The sequence below is a fragment of the Equus asinus genome, chromosome 12 (assembly GCF_041296235.1).
Source record: "Equus asinus isolate D_3611 breed Donkey chromosome 12, EquAss-T2T_v2, whole genome shotgun sequence".
In the NCBI taxonomy this organism is placed as follows: domain Eukaryota; kingdom Metazoa; phylum Chordata; class Mammalia; order Perissodactyla; family Equidae; genus Equus; species Equus asinus.
This window is the reverse complement of record NC_091801.1, coordinates 56,120,233-56,138,278: the sequence shown is the minus strand read 5'-3', so window position 1 is coordinate 56,138,278 and position 18,046 is coordinate 56,120,233. Positions and strand designations below refer to the sequence as shown.

The window sequence follows — 18,046 nt, the reverse complement described above, 5'->3', positions numbered from 1 at the left end:
GGAGGGGGTTGTTGGAACCCTGACTTATAGTCCATCAGTCAGAAGTACAGGTGACAACCTAGGACTTGCGATTGGCATCTGAAGTAGGTGTTGGGGTGAGGGAGTCTTGTGGGACTGAGTCTTTAACCTGTGGAATCTGAAGCTGTCTCTAAGTAGATTGTGTCAGAACTGAATTGAATTATAGGACACCAGCTGGTGTCAGAGAATTGCTTGATTTATGGAAAGCCATACATCTGGTGTGGTAGTATTGTGAGAGCAAAGGAGAAACACAGGGAGTGTTTTTCCTTATACAGTTGTAGATACAGATCAACTCAATACTTCATGCATAGTAAGAACAGAGTAAACTATACAATTTATTCTATGTACGGAATATGAATTTGGAATTAAAGTTTCGTGTCATTAACTTTTCAATCTGTCCTCCTAACAAATACTTTGTTTCTGAATAGATGAAATCTTTTTATTAATACTGCTTTTTAATTTAATTTGGTAATAGCAGTGATTAAAGGTTGTTTAAATGTCTTCACTTTGACATTTAATCTTCCAAAGTCTTTAATTGCTAAGTGTTCTACAAAGAGAAGAGAAAGATAATCAATTGACTACTTGAAATTCATGTTTCAAATTTTTCTCTAGAGAATGTTTGCTCTAATTGTAGTCTTCACTGGTACTTCAAAGGTAAGTATAACCTTTTCTGTAATAAACATGAGACTAGAAGAAATGTGGAATTATGTTTTATTGGCCAAGAGGTTTATGGATTTAAGAGTTTTTTTTTTTAAGGCAGTAAATTTGGCATTAAAAAAGAATGTTTTCCAAATAAAGTCTAGTATAAATTAATTCTTCTCATTTAAGTGCTAAAACTCTATTTAAATCCTTTTCTTTTTCCATGGAATCTTAGTAAAATTTATTATTTGCCCAACATCTTGTATAGAACATTCTGACAAGAAAGTGACATTTTATGATGGTTGAATGTCATCAATGTGAGCATTAATTACAATGCTGTGTATTTCTATAGTAATACCCTTAGAGACATTTGAAGTTAAGTGGGACTCTTTACCCCAACACTAAGTAACCTCAGCCTTTTCCATTTTAAAAATTTGTTTTCTGGTTATTCATGGTTTGTTTTTGTTCTTTCCATTGCTAATAAGCTGTTAGGTGCTACTTCTTACCTTTAACAGTATCTATTCAAAGCAGTCATCCTTTTCCTTCTCTCTTATTTGCTGGACCTTTTTGCTCCTGGCTACCAAGTTGTGAACTCACTGGGATTTGTGGCTCCTGTTCTTAACTATTCAAGGGCCTTGTGAACTTCCTGTTCTTGATTCTTAATTGTCCATGCCAAGTAATGGATATGTCTCACTTCCCCTGTTTTGTCTCCTTCAAATTATGATGCGATCTCTTTTTTGTTCTTTAAACATTTTCTTTGTTTTTCTTATTTTGGCATTTTTTGTTTCTATAGGATCATACAAAAGTGTACTTAATTTTAATTGTATTTTTTAATTATCACAATTCATTTTCATTCAATTAATTCACTTAGCAAAACTAGTTACTTTAGTTTGTAAACTTTATTCTGACTTGCTTTTCTTTTGGACAAAATCTTGTTATCTGGACTCTCAGAGGTTGCAGTAAACAGAGAAAACCTTTCGTTATTTTAAGTGATGGATGTTTAGTGTGAACGTATATGGAGACTTTAAAGAACAGTGGAAACAATCTCTTCAGATCTCATAGAGAACTAGAAGGTCATTCTATAAACAAATGCATTGGCAAGTCAGGCCTAAAGGAGAAGAGCAACGTTGTTTGGAAAATAGGCATAGTCTTGATGACCAGGTATTCTCCTTTCTTGAGAATCACTTGTCCCTTGTTCTTTACATCACTGCTGTGCCATTATCACATCACCATCTTCTTTATTTACTTCTGCTACTCATACCTCTACCTATAGATTGCCTACTCACTGTCTCCCTCGTGTCATGGTTTCTGTTTACTACATTCTCTCTGGGTATATCTTTTGCCCCTCTTCCCTGCTGGCTGTATGTGTGTTCATTGTTTATTTTGGCATTTAGACTTCCCAAAGAAGGTGATTTTATTGTATTGGCATTTTATTCTATTGGCCAACCACATCCAGTATGGGAAGCACTTGTTCAAGAAAAACACTTCAATCTCAGATAAAAGATGGGTTGCCTTTGGGTTAGATACCCACCCTTGATTCTCTTAGCAGAAGACAGGGGAGTGGGGTCCCACAGTATACAATTTGCCTACTTGTGTATATGGAACCTCTTGTGGATATTGAGCTATCACCAGTCTGCTGATTATAAGTTGAAGTCCTAGGCTTTTTAGGCAAGTTTGTAAATAGTGAGCAAGGGAGTTCCAGATTCTGCCTAGATGTAGAAAGCTAGAAAGAGTTTTGTTCTCAGTATAACAAGGAAAAGCTGGGTAATCTGTAGAATTGTTAGTGAAAAATATCTTCGGAGAGCTGAGGACACAGGACAACCAAGTAGCTTGAAGTGTAAGGAAAAACAGATGCCACCTAGGAGAGATAGGATAGGAGAACTGGTTCATCTGAGCATAGAAAGAAGAAAGAACTGCCATATAAGTGGGTAAGGAGGATTCACCTAACAAATTGCTAAATGCCCAGTGTGGGCTAGCAAAGGATAGAACCTTTGGGATTCACAGATCCTCTTTATGGACCTTGACCAAGGCCTAACAAGAAAGACTGGGAGTAGAGGAGGAGATGAGAGAAAAGCTACTTTGATGATATGGGGTTGGAGGAGAAATGTGTCTTCTGCTGTGGAAAAAATGTGAGGTCCTGCCTGGATTATTTTTCTTAAGTAACAGAAGCCTTAAGCTGCTGAGAGAAGAGCATCAAATGCTAGCATCCCAAGGGCTCAGAGGAAGACCTGTTGCAGCTGAGGGGAAATAAAAATAAAAATTTTTAAAACACCATCTCTCTTCTTGGGGGAGGGCCAAGAAACCATCCTAGGCCCAGACTATTAGAAATTTCCTGCTACTGGAGGAGGGGTGTGTCACTGAAAAGGCCCAAACCCTGAAACCCAAGGATGCAAAGCCCACGACTGAGGTTGAACCAAGATAGTAGAGAACCCTCTGCCTATATCTCCTCAACCCCCACTATCAGGCTGAGAAGCCCCAGGTAACAGGCAACAGCAGTCTACTGCTAAGAGCATAGAGAGACTCTCTGAGATGGAGATGCATAGTGAAGCCCTAAAGCTGGAGGCGCATCAGTACAGTTGAGGAAATCCTCCAGCAACTCAGTCTCCACCAGAGCATGAAGTAACACCAGAGGAATTTGAAGCTAGTGATGCACTGAAGATAACCATAGCAACAGCACAAAACTCAAGCTTAGATCAGCCCTTTCTCAGCCTCCCTCTGTCATAACCACCCACACTAATGGCCTAGCAGAAGAAGTATGTCCATTCCCAGGCATATATAGCACTTACCTTAGTCTCTACTGTTTTACACATGCAGCATTCAATCAACAATTACAAGACACACAAAAAGAAGAAAATAAAAACATTCTACTGTAAGAAGCAAGGCAAACAATGTAACTAGATTCAGATAGTTTCATACTTTGGAACTATCAGGCGAGGAATTTAAAATAACTGTGGTTAATACGTTAACGACTTTATTTGAAAAGATGGATAACATATATAAATAAATGAATAATTTTACCAAAGAGAAACTGTAAAAGAGTCAAGTGAAAATGCTAGAAATAAAAAAAACCAGCAACAAGAGAAGAAGGCCTTCAACAAACTCATCAGTATACTCAATATATCTGCAGAAAAGAAACCAGTAACCTTGAAGATAGAATTGAAACTAGAGTAGGGTGGGGAGAGATTAAAAACAAAAGCAAGAATACAGAGCATCCAAGAGCTGTGGGGCAATATCAAATGGTCTAACATATCTAATTGGAATCCCAGAAAGGACATGGAACATTCACCAAAATGGACCATTTTCTGGGCCATAAAATAAACTTCAACAAATTAAAAGAATAAGCATCATAAACAGAATGTTTTCTGACTATAGCAGAATTAAATCAGAAATTAATAGAAAAATCTGGAAAATACACAAATATTTTGAAATTAAACAGCACATTTCTGAATAATCCGTGTGTCATAATGCATCTCACAAGGGGAGTTAGGAAATATTTTATGTTGAATGAGAATGAAACACAGCACATGTAGGATGCAGCTAAACCAATGCTTGGAGGGAAATTTATAGCATTATATGTTATGTTAGGGGAAAAATTGTCTCAGTTTAGTAGTCTAAGCTTCCACCTCATCCTAGGAAAAAAAGAGCAAACCAAATCTAAAGCAAGCAGAAGGAAGGAAACTTATAAAGATGAGAGCAAAAATCAGTGAAATTGAGAACCAAAAATAATAAAACCAATGAAACCAAAAGCTCTTGTTTTGAAAAGATCAAGATTGATAAATCTCTAGCCAGAATACCCAAGGGAAAAAAAACACACAAATTACTAATATCAGGAATAAAAATGGGCATATCAGTATGTGTCCAAAAGACACTAAGGTGTGGTAATGGAATATTATGAACTCTATTTTCATATATATTACAATTTAAGTGAAACACATTTCTAAAGACAAGCATTACCATGGTTCACTCAAGAAGAGATAGATAACCTTAATAGTTCTATATCTGTTAAAGAGATTGAATTTATTGTCAAAAACCTTCTGACAAAGAAATCTCCATACCTAGATTGCTTCACTGGTGTGTTCTACCAAATGAAGAAATAATAACCAATTCTATACAAACTGTTTCAGAAAATATAAGAGAAAGGAACACTTCCCAACTTATTTTATGAGTCCAGTGTTACCCTGATAGCAAAGACATGAGAAGAAAAAGAAGAAACCAGTATCCCTCATGAATATAGACACAGAAATCCTCAGTAACATATTAGTAAATCAAATGCAGCAGTAAGTAAAAAGGATAATACATCACGACCAAGGAGAGTTTATGCTGGGAATTCAAGGCTGATTCAGCATTCAAATATCAATCAATGTAATTCAGCATATCAGCAGGCTAAAGAAGAAAAATATTTGACCATCGTATGGTCAAAGGCAGAAATAGAATTCGACAAAATTTAGCATCAATTTATGATAAAAAGGCTCAGAAAACTAGGAATTGAAGGTGACTGCCTCCTTGAAAAACCTGGAGTTAACATTGTACTTCGTGGTAAAAGATCGAATGCTTCCGCCTAAGATCGGTAACAGGCAAGTGTGTTTGCCCTCATTACTCCTAGTTAGCATCGTGCTAGAAATCCTAGCTAGTGCAGGGAGGCAAGAAAAGGTAGTAAAAGGCATAAATAATTATCGAGATTCCAGTACTACCATGAGAAAAGTGAACCCAAACCCTTTTTAGGTGTTATCTTAAAAGCAATGTTTTTATGCAGTTCCTTTATCCACCCTTAGCTTGTAACCTTTGAATAGAATTATAAGCTTACTTTCCTATGTTGGCTGCTGACCAACCTAGGAAGTATCAAACATCTTGTGGTGGCATGATCTTTTTTACTTAGCTGTATGGAATACTTGATTTTAAAATAAAGACTAGTATATAAGTGCTGTGAGAGGTATGTGAAGATCACTCCAGAGTTGCTCTCTTTCCCCATGAATGTTGCTCATCTCATTTGTTTAATTTGGAATGCCAGTATTATTCAAGGCAGAATGTATAGAAGATGCCTAGAATGGTAATAATGGATATTTGCATTTATTAAGGTCTTTCTAAGAACCAAGCACTGTGTAAATGCTTAAAATACGTTGTTGACTCATCATAACAATGGTGAAATAAGTAGTAGTATTATCATTGTATTTACAGGAGAATAAAATAGTGGCTAAGTGTCCTACCCAAAGTCATAGTCCTCAAGTTCGAAGAGCGTATAAAGGAAATGAGGAGATAAGTTCTGTAAGAGAGGTATAAATAAATTATTATAATACATTATTTCTTTTTATTAACATTGGAAAAAGCTGCTTGGAGGAGAAGGTACCATTTGAGTATGTCGTAAAGTGTTAATGGGCAGGATATGCAGCAAGCAGAAAAAGCATGGCAGACTGAAGAGTGGAAAGTTAGGGAGGCAGTTTTGTAAGTGATCTAGTTTTGCTAAATGTTAGGTTTTGAGGATAGTAATAGGATCCAATATTGGAAGGGTATGCTGGAGTCAGGTGTTGAGAAACTTTGAAAAATGCCATTCAAGTCAGTTTGGACATTTTTTTAAAAAACAATTGGAAAACCATGGGGAAATATTACTGAGAAAGTAAAGTTTTCTGAGGTGAGAACTAAAAGGGCACAGGCTACTGTGTACTTGGTTAAGTGGGGAAGCTGCTGACCCTAATCACCTTCTAGTGGGTATTTTTTTAAGAATTTAATCAGAAGGTTTTTTTGCTTTACAAAATCCTCAGCCAATTATTCTAACTGTAAATTAGAATAAAATATTCCCAACTCCAGGGATAGGTTAGCTTTTTTTCGAAATATTTTTAAAAGAATGATTTCCTACATAAAATATTCATTCAAAAAATACTTACCTAGAATATGGAGACAAGAAGACAAACTTCTGGTTCTCAAGATAGTCTTGTAAGATAGGTGATATGTTTCCTATTGCTGCTGTTACAAATTACCACAGATTTAGTGGCTTAAACAACACAAATTTATTCTCTTAAATTCTGGAGGTCAGAAGTTCTAAAATGGTCTTTGGGGTGGCATTCCTTCTGGAGGCTCTAAGGGGAGAATCCATTTTCTTGCCTTTTCCAACTTCTGGAGATTGCCTGCATTCCTTGGCTGTTGGCCTCAGCCTCCAGTTCAAAAGCCAAGAGCATCTTCCAGTCTGTCTCTTCTATCCCTCTGCTTTTGTTGTCATACCACCTTCTGTGTCTGTGACCCTTCTGCTTCCCTCTTAGAGGAACCTTTGTTACTAGATTGGGCCTACCGATATAATCCAAGGTTATCTGTCCAGCTCAAGATCCTTAACTTAATCACACCTTCAAAGTTCCCTTTGCCATGAAAGGTAACATAATCACAGGTTCCAGAGGATTGAGATGTGGACATCCTGGGGGGACATTATTTAGCCTGTCACAGATGGTGTACGTGCATATTAGTAATCTAACATAGTATGACTAATAGTTTGTTAGGAATGATATACATGATCCTGGGGGTTCTCAGACTTCCAGTAGCTCATATAACCATGAGAACAGGAGAAGTTTCTGGACCAACTGATAGTTGAACTCAATCTTGGAGGATAAGTAGGAATCCATCAGGCAAGAAAGGACAAGAAGAGTCCAGGCAGAATGCTGTGTCAAAGGTATGGTGAAAGCAAATCATGTGAGACTGCCGTTTTTGTAATTAGTAGTACTTTGTCTCCACTGTGATAGAGATATGTGTAAGGTAAGTGGGAGCAGAAGAAGAGGAACGTCCAAGTCAGAATAAGGGGCCCTTGACAAGAGACCTGCATCCCCATCCTCTTGTTTTCATGGCTGATCTCTCTCAGTGGTCAGCTTTTCACTTGATGGTTCACTGCCCTCTGTTCTTCTCTCACTGTTGTCCATTCAAGTATGAGAGGATCAGAGATCAGTCATTTCATTGTAATATTCAATACATTCTTAAGGCACTTCACTCATGAAAGTAAATGCATTTTTATGAAAATATTGTTTGAACCTGTATTTGTATTTCAGTAAGTTTTTTCTTCTGTGAAAGCCCTTGGTAAACAAGTGAGACTGTCAGAGGGGGGTGCAGTTAATTGGTGGGGATTTTGAAAATAAATCTTCAGTGATTATCAGGAGCAAGGGGAGAGAAGAAATAGTCTGAGAACACTGTGTGCCAGCCTGTTCCCTTTCTGTAGAGAACAAGCCCTATCCCCAGGCGTTGTGGGGCAACAGAAGTTGGGTTGCTCTGTCACTAGATTCTCCTGTGACCAGTGGCCTGTTCTGGCACAGCTATACCAATAAATCCTCTTGTTGGAGAGCCACTTCACAGCTTTCCCTATTGAATACAGGTCAGGTCTCCACTTCTAATTTTAACTCAGCATTTTAGTCTTCAGTCTGCTCTGAAACTCATGGAAGCAATTCAGTATTTCTCTAATACTATGTGTATTTTATGTTTTCTACATTTGATGTGATTTTATTGGTATTTAGGCATTGTTAACTCTGATAATAACAGTTCTAATAAAGAAGAATATCATTGCAACCTGTTTCATTAAAAGAAGTATTCCTGTAGATGGAGTCCAACTATGAGTCTCTGCTTCATGATTTTGTATTAAAATGAATTTCTTTAGCCATCAATATTACAATAAAAATTATTAACATAATATTCTTGACATTGATACTGTGATTAAACAGTACAGCAAAGTAAATAATTTGTAAACAAGTCTGAGTTTGAATCCCAGCCTTGTGATTTTTCTTTGTAGCCTAGAACAAATTACTCAAGCTCTGTTCTTTCATCTCTTAAATGAGGATAATAACAGCCTTGTGGTTTGTCAAGATTAATATTTATAACATTCTTGGCATATAGAATGTGCTCATAAATCCTAGAGGTATCATTGTGTTCTTGGTAATAATCATTATAAGTTAGCATTTGTAAACTTGATATTTGTATTCTTTGGTTTAAAAAATATTCTGCTTATACAAATTGGCACTTTATATCATGTTTTAAACTAGTTACTAACAGTTGAAAGGTAGTACACCACAGTGGTTAAGAACATAGACTCTTAAGTTCAAAGCTCAGCTCCACGACTTATTATCAGGCTGACCTTGGGCAGGTTACTTAAATGCCCTGTACATCACTTTCTTCATCTTTAAAGTGGACATTTTAAATGTCCATTTAAACAGTTGCACATTTCTTCTAGGGGATTATGATGAGTTTTAGGTATGTAAAAAGTGTAGAACAGTTGTTGACATACAGTGCTGCATGTCAGTTGTTGTCATCATCATCATCATTAATAATTGGTTGTTGAGTAACTTATGTTTTGTCACTTTATTTTAGGTGAATCTTGGAAGCAACCAGTACCTTTTCTCTGTCATAGTGGATCCTAAGGAAATGCCCTGCTTCTGTTTACGCCATGATGTTGACGCCCTACTCTGGCAGCCGCATGCCAGCACGCAAGACGATATGTGGGAGCACATTGCCACTTTCAATGCTTTAGGTATTAAGCAAGCTCTTTGACAGCATTTTCCATTATATCAGAAATTATGGTCATCATTTTTTAAATTCCTTTCTTTTTTCTTTTTTTAAATTAAATTTGAGGCATTCTTATTCCCTTGATTTGTGCTATAATTTGGTTGCTTGTACTAGAGTTGATAAATGTTAGTACTTTTGGAACAGTAGGACCACTCTGTTTTTATGCTTGTAGAAGATCAACACGGAATAGAAATCAAAGTGGTTATCTGACACTTGAATCATTCTAATCAGTCATTTGCTTATTCCAGTTAAGCTATATGGGATTAGAATATGAACAAGGGGCTTGACACAGAACTTGCATTCAGGTTTCTTCAGAGTAATCTTCAAAAACATCATGGAATTGAGAGTGGGCGGAGCAAAATGGCGGGGTGAGCTGACCCGGGATTCTCTCCCCTCCAAAATACAACAAAAGATTGGAAGAACTGAATTTCAGAGAATAAACATAATGCCAGCTCATTAGAGACCTACAATACCAACAAGGCGGAGATCATAAACCTTGCTTTACACCTTCGGAGGCGCTGGAACAGTAGGAGAGAACATCGCTCCCTCTCCTAGAGTCTGTGATCCCTGCAGCGTGGGTCGGGAAGGAGCGGGGGAGGGGCCACGCGACCCGGGGATCATCCAGGACTCCTGCCGCTAATTCAGTGGAGACCCGCTGACGGGGGGGAAAGCTTCCGTCCACGGGGACCCTATAAATCAAGGGCCTTGGGAGACCAGAGAACAGAACTGATCTGAACCCAGACTGGCGCGTGTGAGTAACAGCCCCTCCCCCCCAGCAAAGCCAGTGGGCACAGCCATCTTGCCCCAAGGCGGAAAGCTAACACGCCGCTCTCGACCCCCATCTAGTGCCGACAGGCTGTAACTGCAACTGAATTCTACCACCATGAGAAAAAACTGCTCCCCTACCATCCAGCAATTTATAAAAGCCCCAGACCAGAAGGAAAACAATAAAAACACAGAATTAAGTCCTGAGGACTTGGAATTAGGTAAACTAAGTGATAATGAATTCAGAGCAGCTATAATCAAAAAACTCAATGAGGTAGAAAGAAAGATAGAGAAACAAGCCGAGTTCTGGAGTTACTTCACAAAAGAGATTGAAATCATAAAGAAGAATCAAACAGAATTACTTGAGATGAAAAACACAGTGGACCAGATAAAACAGAATACGGATTCCCTGAATGCCCGTGTAGACAACATAGAGGACAGCATAATCGAGGACAGACAGGCTGAATGGTGCCAGACAGAGGAAGAAAGAGAACTAAGAATTAAAAAAAATGAGGAAAATCTCCGAGAGATAATGGATTCAATGAGGAGTAAGAACATAAGGATCATAGGAATTCCCAAGAATATGGAAAAGGAAAATGGAGCAGAAAGTGTGCTTAACGAAATTATTGAAGAGAACTTCCCAAATCTAGGGATCAACGGAGAAATGTGTGTAGAGGAGAGTTTTAGATCTCCTAGATTTGTCAATGTAAAAAGACCCACCGCAAGGCACATAATAGTAAAGTTGGCAAATAGGAATGATAAGGAAAGAATACTCAGGGAAGTAAGAAAAAAAAAGAGAATAACCTATAAAGGAGCCCCTATCAGACTGTCAGCGGATTTCTCTACAGAAACCCTACAAGCTAGGAGAGAATGGAGTGATATATTCAAAGCTTTAAAGGATAAAAACCTTCAGCCAAGAATACTCTATCCAGCAAGAATTTCCTTCAGATATGATGGAGAAATTAAATCTTTTCCAGACAAACAAAAGTTAAGGGAATTTGTAACTAAAAGCCCTCCATTACAAGAAATCCTCAAGAAGGCTCTCATACTTGAAAAAAGGGAGAAAGGGGACACAATCCGCAGACTCGGGAGACCGATGGATAGAACCAGAACAGGATAGCAAATATTCAACTATAGCATTAGGGTAAAAATAAGGAAAGTACCAAAACAAGGACGATCTTAGCACTCTAACTACAAATTAATAAGACGAGTTGGGATAAAAAATGAAAATAATTATTTAGGAGGGGAAGAGCAAAGGGTCTAAATCAGTATTGGTTGAGTAAGTAAGAGACCACCAGAGAATAGACTATATTACACACGAGATTCTAAATACAAACTTCAAGGTAGACACTAAAATAAAGTACAGAACAGAGTCACAAATCATAGATAAGGAAAAATCTAAGAAACCCAACATAAGAAATTGCAGTATTAAATGGGTAGTCTAAAGCACACAGGAAAAGAAACACAGGAAAACAAGATAATGAGTGACAGATTGACAGCATTAAGTCCACATGCATCAATAATCACTCTCAATGTGAACGGATTGAACTCTCCAATAAAAAGACACAGAGTGGCAAAATGGATTAAAGAACAAGATCCAACAATTTGTTGCCTCCAGGAAACACACCTCAGCCCCAAGGACAAACACAGACTCAGGGTGAAGGGGTGGAGGACAATACTTCAAGCAAATAGCAAGGAAAAAAAGGCAGGTGTTGCAATTCTCATATCAGACCAAGTGGATTTCAAAATAAGACAGGTAAAGAGAGACACAGAGGGACAATATATAATGATCAAAGGGACACTTCATCAAGAAGAAATAACACTTATAAATATCTATGCACCCAACACAGGAGCACCAAGATTCATAAAGCAACTATTAACAGACCTAAAGGAAGATGTTAAAAACAACACAATAATAGTAGGGGACCTCAACACCCCACTCACATCAATGGACAGATCATCCAGACAGAAAATCAACAAGGAAATAGTGGAGCTGAATGAAAAACTAAAACAATTGGACTTAATAGACATATATAGATCACTCCACCCTGAAGGAGCTGAATACACATTCTTCTCAAGTACACATGGAACATTCTCTAGGATAGACCATATGTTGGGAAACAAGGCAAGCCTCTACAAATTTTAAAAAATTGAAATAATAACAAGCATCTTCTCAGATCATAGTGCTATAAGGCTAGAAATTAATTACAAGAAAAAAGCTGAGAAAGGCACAAAGATGTGGAGACTAAACAACACACTACTGAACAAGCAATGGATCATTGAAGAAATTAAAGAAGAAATAAAAAAATACCTGGAAACAAATGAAAATGATAACATGCCATACCAACTCATATGGGATACAGCAAAAGCTGTATTAAGAGGAAAATTCATCGCAATGCAGGCACATCTTAACAAACAAGAAAAATCCCAAATAAGCAACCTTAAAGCACACCTAACTGAACTAGAGAAAAAAGAAGAAATGAAGCCCAAAGTCAGCAGAAGGAGAGAAATAATAAAAATCAGAGCAGAAATAAATACTATTGAAACAAAAAAGGCAGTAGAAAAGATCAATGAGACAAAGAGCTGGTTTTTTGAGAAGATAAATAAAATTGACAAACCACTAGCCAGACTTACAAAGAAAAAAAAGGGAGAAAGCTCAAATAAACAAAATCAGAAAGGAGCGAGGAGAAATAACAACAGACTGCAGAAATACAACAGATTATAAGAGAATACTACAAAAAACTATATGCCAACAGAATGGATAACCTAGAGGAAATGGATAAATTCCTGGACTCCTACAATCTCCCAAAGCTCACTCAAGAAGAGGCAGACAATTTGAACAGACCAATCACAAGGAAAGAGATTGAAACAGCAGTCAAAAACATCCCAAAGAATAAAACCCCAGGACCAGATGGCTTTCCTGGGGAATTCTACCAAACTTTCAGAGAGGATTTAACACCTATCCTTTTCAAGCTATTCCAAAAAATTAGGGAAGATGGAACACTTCCTAACACATTCTATGAGGCCAGCATCACGCTGATACCAAAACCTGACAAGGACACCACGAAAAAAGAGAACTACAGGCCAATATCACTGATGAACATAGATGCAAAAATTCTAAACAAAATTTTGGCAACCAGAATTCAGCAATTCATCAAAAGAATCATACATCAGGATCAGGTGGGATTCATACCAGGGACACAGGGATGGTTCAACATCCGCAAATCAATCAATGTGATACACCACATCAACAAACTGAGGAATAAAAACCACATGATCATCTCAATAGATGCAGAGAAGGCATTTGACAAGATCCAACAGCCATTTATGATAAAAACTCTGAACAAAATGGGCATAGAAGGAAACTACCTCAACATAATAAAGGCCATATATGACAAACCTATAGCCAACATCATACTCAATGGGCAAAAACTGAACCCCATCCCCCTGAAAACAGGAACGAGACAAGGATGCCCTCTATCACCACTCTTATTTAACATAGTACTGGAGGTCCTGGCCAGAGCAGTCAGGCAAGAAAAAGGAATAAAAGGAATCCAAATAGGGAGGGAAGAAGTGAAACTCTCGCTGTTTGCAGACGACGTGATCTTATATATAGAAAACCCCAAAGAATCCATTGGAAAACTGTTAGAAGTAATCAACAACTACAGCAAAGTTGCAGAGTATAAAATCAATTTGCATAAATCAGTAGCATTTCTATACTCCAGTAATGAACCAACAGAAAAAGAACTCAAGAATACAATACCATTCACAATCGCAACAAAAAGAATAAAATACCTTGGGGTAAATTTAACTAAGGAAGTGAAGGACCTATATAATGAAAATTACAAGGCCTTTCTCAGAGAATTGGATGACGACATAAGGAGATGGAAAGACATTCCATGTACATGGATTGGAAGAATAAACGTAGTTAAAATGTCCATTCTACCTAAAGCAATCTACAGATTCAACGCCATCCCAATCAGAATCCCAATGACATTCTTTACAGAATTAGAACAAAGAATCCTAAAATTCATATGGGGCAACAAAAGACCCCGAATTGCTAAAGCAATCCTGAGAAAAAAGAACAAAACGGGAGGCATCACAATCCCTGACTTCAAAACATACTACAAAGCTACAGTAATCAAAACAGCATGGTACTGGTACAAAAACAGGTGCACAGATCAATGGAACAGAATTGAAAGCCCAGAAATAAAACCACACATCTATGGACAGCTTATCTTCGACAAAGGAGCTGAGGGCATACAATGGAGAAAAGAAAGTCTTTTCAACAAATGGTGCTGGGAAAACTGGAAAGCCACATGTAAAACAATGAAAATTGACCATTCTTTTTCACCATTCACCAAAATAAACTCAAAATGGATTAAAGACCTAAAGGTGAGACCTGAAACCATAAGGCTTCTGGAAGAAAACGTAGGCAGTACACTCTTTGACATCAGTATTAAAAGGATCTTTTCGGACACCATGCCTTCTCAGAGAAGGGAAACAATAGAAAGAATAAACAAATGGGACTTCATCAGATTAAAGAGCTTCTTCAAGGCAAATGAAAACAGGATTGAAACAAAAAAACAACCCATAACTGGGAAATAATATTTGCAAGTCATATATCTGACAAAGGCTTAATATCCTTAATATATAAAGAACTCTTGCAACTCAACCATGAAACATCAAACAACCCAATCAAAAAATGGGCTGGAGACATGAACAGACATTTCTCCAAAGAAGATATACTGATGGCCAATAGGCACATGAAAAGATGCTCATCATCGCTGATCATCAGGGAAATGCAAATCAAAACTACACTAAGATATCACCTTACACCCGTTAGAATGACAAAAATATCTAAAACTAATAGCAACAAATGTTGGAGAGGTTGTGGAGAAAAAGGAACCCTCATACACTGCTGGTGGGAATGCAAACTGGTGCAGCCACTATGGAAAACAGTATGGAGATTCCTCAAAAAACTAAAAATAGAACTACCATACGATCCAGCCATCCCACTACTGGGTATTTATCCAAAGAGCCTGAAGTCAGCAATCCCAAAAGTCCTGTGCACCCCAATGTTTATTGCAGCACTGTTTACAATAGCCAAGACGTGGAAGCAACCTAAATGCCCATCAACAGACGAATGGATAAAGAAGATGTGGTACATATATACAATGGAATACTACTCAGCTGCAAAACAGAACAAAATCATTCCATTTGCAATAACATGCATGGACCTTGAGAGAATTATGTTAAGTGAAATAAGCCAGCGAGAGAAAGATAATCTGTGTATGACTCTACTCATATGAGGAATTTAAAACTATGGACCAAGAACAGTTTAGTGGATACCAGGGAAAAGGTGGGGTGGGGGGTGGGCACAAAGGGTGATGTGGTGCACCTACAACATGACTGACAAACATTAATGTACAATTGAAATTTCATAAGATTGTAACCTATCAATAACTCAATAAAAAAAAAAACATCATGGAATTGCTCTAAGGTGATGCACATTAGGAGACTATTTCATGAAACTTACGTGTCAACAAGAGCCATTATGATGAAAACAGAGAAAATGGTGATAAGCAGAAATGAAATTTATTCTATAGGATAAAACTACATAATTGTAGACTCATGCTACAATTGATTTTATGGCAAAATACTTTAGTATTGTGTGGGAGAAAGTTTTTAGATGGATGAATTAACCACAGTTATTGCATTATTGAAAGGTTATTTAAAACTGGCAGTAGGAAGTAAAATTATGCATTTTGATTGCTATACATGCACAACGCCTAATTCTAGAGGAGATTTATCAATTATCTCTTATAGTTAATAATATAGGCTGCTAATCTGGTTAATTCAGATTCCAAATGGATTTTTATGACCTGAAATAAAGTTTGATTGAATAATTTAATCACATAATTTCTAGTCTCTTTACCACAATTTCTCTTTTTTTTATTCCTTATCCTCTTTTTTTAAGAGGAAAGCTTTATCATAATTTTCATATGCTCAGATCCTCCATTTGTATCCTCAAATCCCTTGGTATAGAATTCTTTTATGCTTGAGTTGAAGTTAAATCAGCATTAGATAAGTAGTCTTGAGATATTATACACATCATCAGTTTTGTCAAGGTTAGCCTACAGAGCTAATTCTAAGCTACTCAGATAGGTATCTACATCCTCTTTACTTTTTCCTCCTTAAACCCTGCTTAATATTAAAAAACCTGTATTGATCTGCCTGTCCTCAGTGGTTTCTTTGCTCATTCACTGTTTGATGAAGTCTCAATTTACATCAGTATTATATTTTTTATCTCCTGTGTTATAACATTCAGTAACCATGTCCCAATCTGAAAATCCTAATTTATATTTCAGAACATAAATGCCCTTTTAATGTGCGAAGATAATTTTTAAAAAGATAAGATTTTTTCCCCCCAAATTTAATTAGTTTTCAAAGGATGTCCTAATGAAGTTTTAAAAATTAGATACTTGAGTTTTCTTTCAAGCTTGTAGTGGTCTCAAGATTTGGGACCTTTTGGAACTAAAGTACAGCGAAATCCTGTACAGTGTTGGTATTGGTGTATAAAAATACCATTAACATCATAGAAATAATGAGAATGTGTTATGCTTATTAGTACCTTCAGGGATGAGGCCTGCATTATGTGAACACACTCCTGAAATAACTTTACAATGTATCCTGTAAACATTTTCCCATTTATTTGATAAGAAAAAAGATTTTGTAATGTCACATCTGTGATTGATGAACCTAATTATTAAATTGGCATTTAAAGGTATTTTGGCATGTTTTTCGTGTTTTAGATTTTTAGTATTTTAATTATTCATGGAAATTATATGGAACTATGTTGTGCTTTTCTTGAAGAGATGAAATCCCATCTATTTTCTTCCTTAGGAATTAAAGCTGTATTTTGCACCACTTGGGAAAGATTGATTGTGGCTAATCGTTAATGGCTCAGAATTCAACCATTGTTGAATATTTATGGTATATATTTTATTTAGGCATTTTAACTTATAATTAGAAGTTATGAAATATTAAATGTTAAATCACAGTTTCTTCTCTTCTGTGTAATATATAGTTTTCCTTTTGTTTGTTTCATATTTCTTGACAGGCTACGTCCAAGCATCAAAGAGAGACAAGAAATTTTTTACCTGTGCTCCAAATTACTCCTATGCAGCGCTTTGCGAGTGCCTTCGTCGAGTATTCATCTATCGTCAGCCCACTCCCATGTCCACTGTCCTTTACAACAGAAAGGAAGGCAGGCATGTAGGGCAGGTTGCTAAGCAGCAAGTAGCAAGCCTAGAAACCAATGATCCTATTTTAGGCTTTCAAGCAACAAATGAGAGATTATTTGTACTCACTTCTAAAAACCTCTTTTTAATAAAGGTAAATACAGAGAATTAATTACTCCAACCATGTTGGTTTCTATGTACTGGAAAGGTATTCAGTGGTGGCTGGGAGGCTGGGCAGTTATACTGTAACCTGTTAAGTTTTAATGTGTTAAATAAAATGATCTTCTATGAATTTTTTATTTTTTAAAGGTTATTGGAATATATTCAAGAGATTATGATTCTATAAAAGCTATGGAATGAAGCTGCAAATTTAGAGAAAATTGGCTTCTGTAAAAAATGTAAAGATAGTATTAGCGAGCATAATTATTTTTAAAAACAGAGGCTAGAATCTCATCTTTTATATGAAAGATGTACAATTCAGTGTTTAAAAATAAAAATATTTATCATGTACTCTTTGTTCATTGGTACAGTTTCTTCATTCTATAATTATAGAATGTATAGGATGACAATTAAAATGTCAGTTCTTGTAAACGCCTATAAATGGACTGAGTAGCTGAGGGGGGAAGACAACAGGAGTACAGCAGGTCCAGTATTGCTAAAGTTTGCTGAGAGACCCTAAGTGTTTTTTCAAATTAAGTGTAACTTTATTTAATTTTTATTCATTTGCTGTTCCACAGACAAAGACAAAGAGAGATGATAAGGTTCCACACAGTGTAGCTCTTATCCATAACTGCACAATAAACTACACCAAAACTCAGTGATTAAAACAAGGATATTGTATAACTTTTCATGATTCA

General features: G+C 36.7%; 1 protein-coding gene across 1 annotated transcript in view; it reads left to right on the top strand.

Annotated features, from left to right (window-relative positions):
- The window catches only part of NUDCD1 (NudC domain containing 1), a 76,960-nt gene extending 59,256 nt beyond the window's left edge, over positions 1–17,704 (top strand). Inside the window, exons 9-10 of the mRNA XM_014840003.3 lie at positions 8,986–9,145; positions 17,069–17,704. Of these exons, the coding sequence (XP_014695489.3) occupies positions 8,986–9,145; positions 17,069–17,361 (453 nt within the window). The 3' untranslated portion in view covers positions 17,362–17,704. The remainder of the gene's footprint in view (positions 1–8,985; positions 9,146–17,068) is intronic.
- Positions 17,705–18,046: the final 342 nt, after the last annotated feature.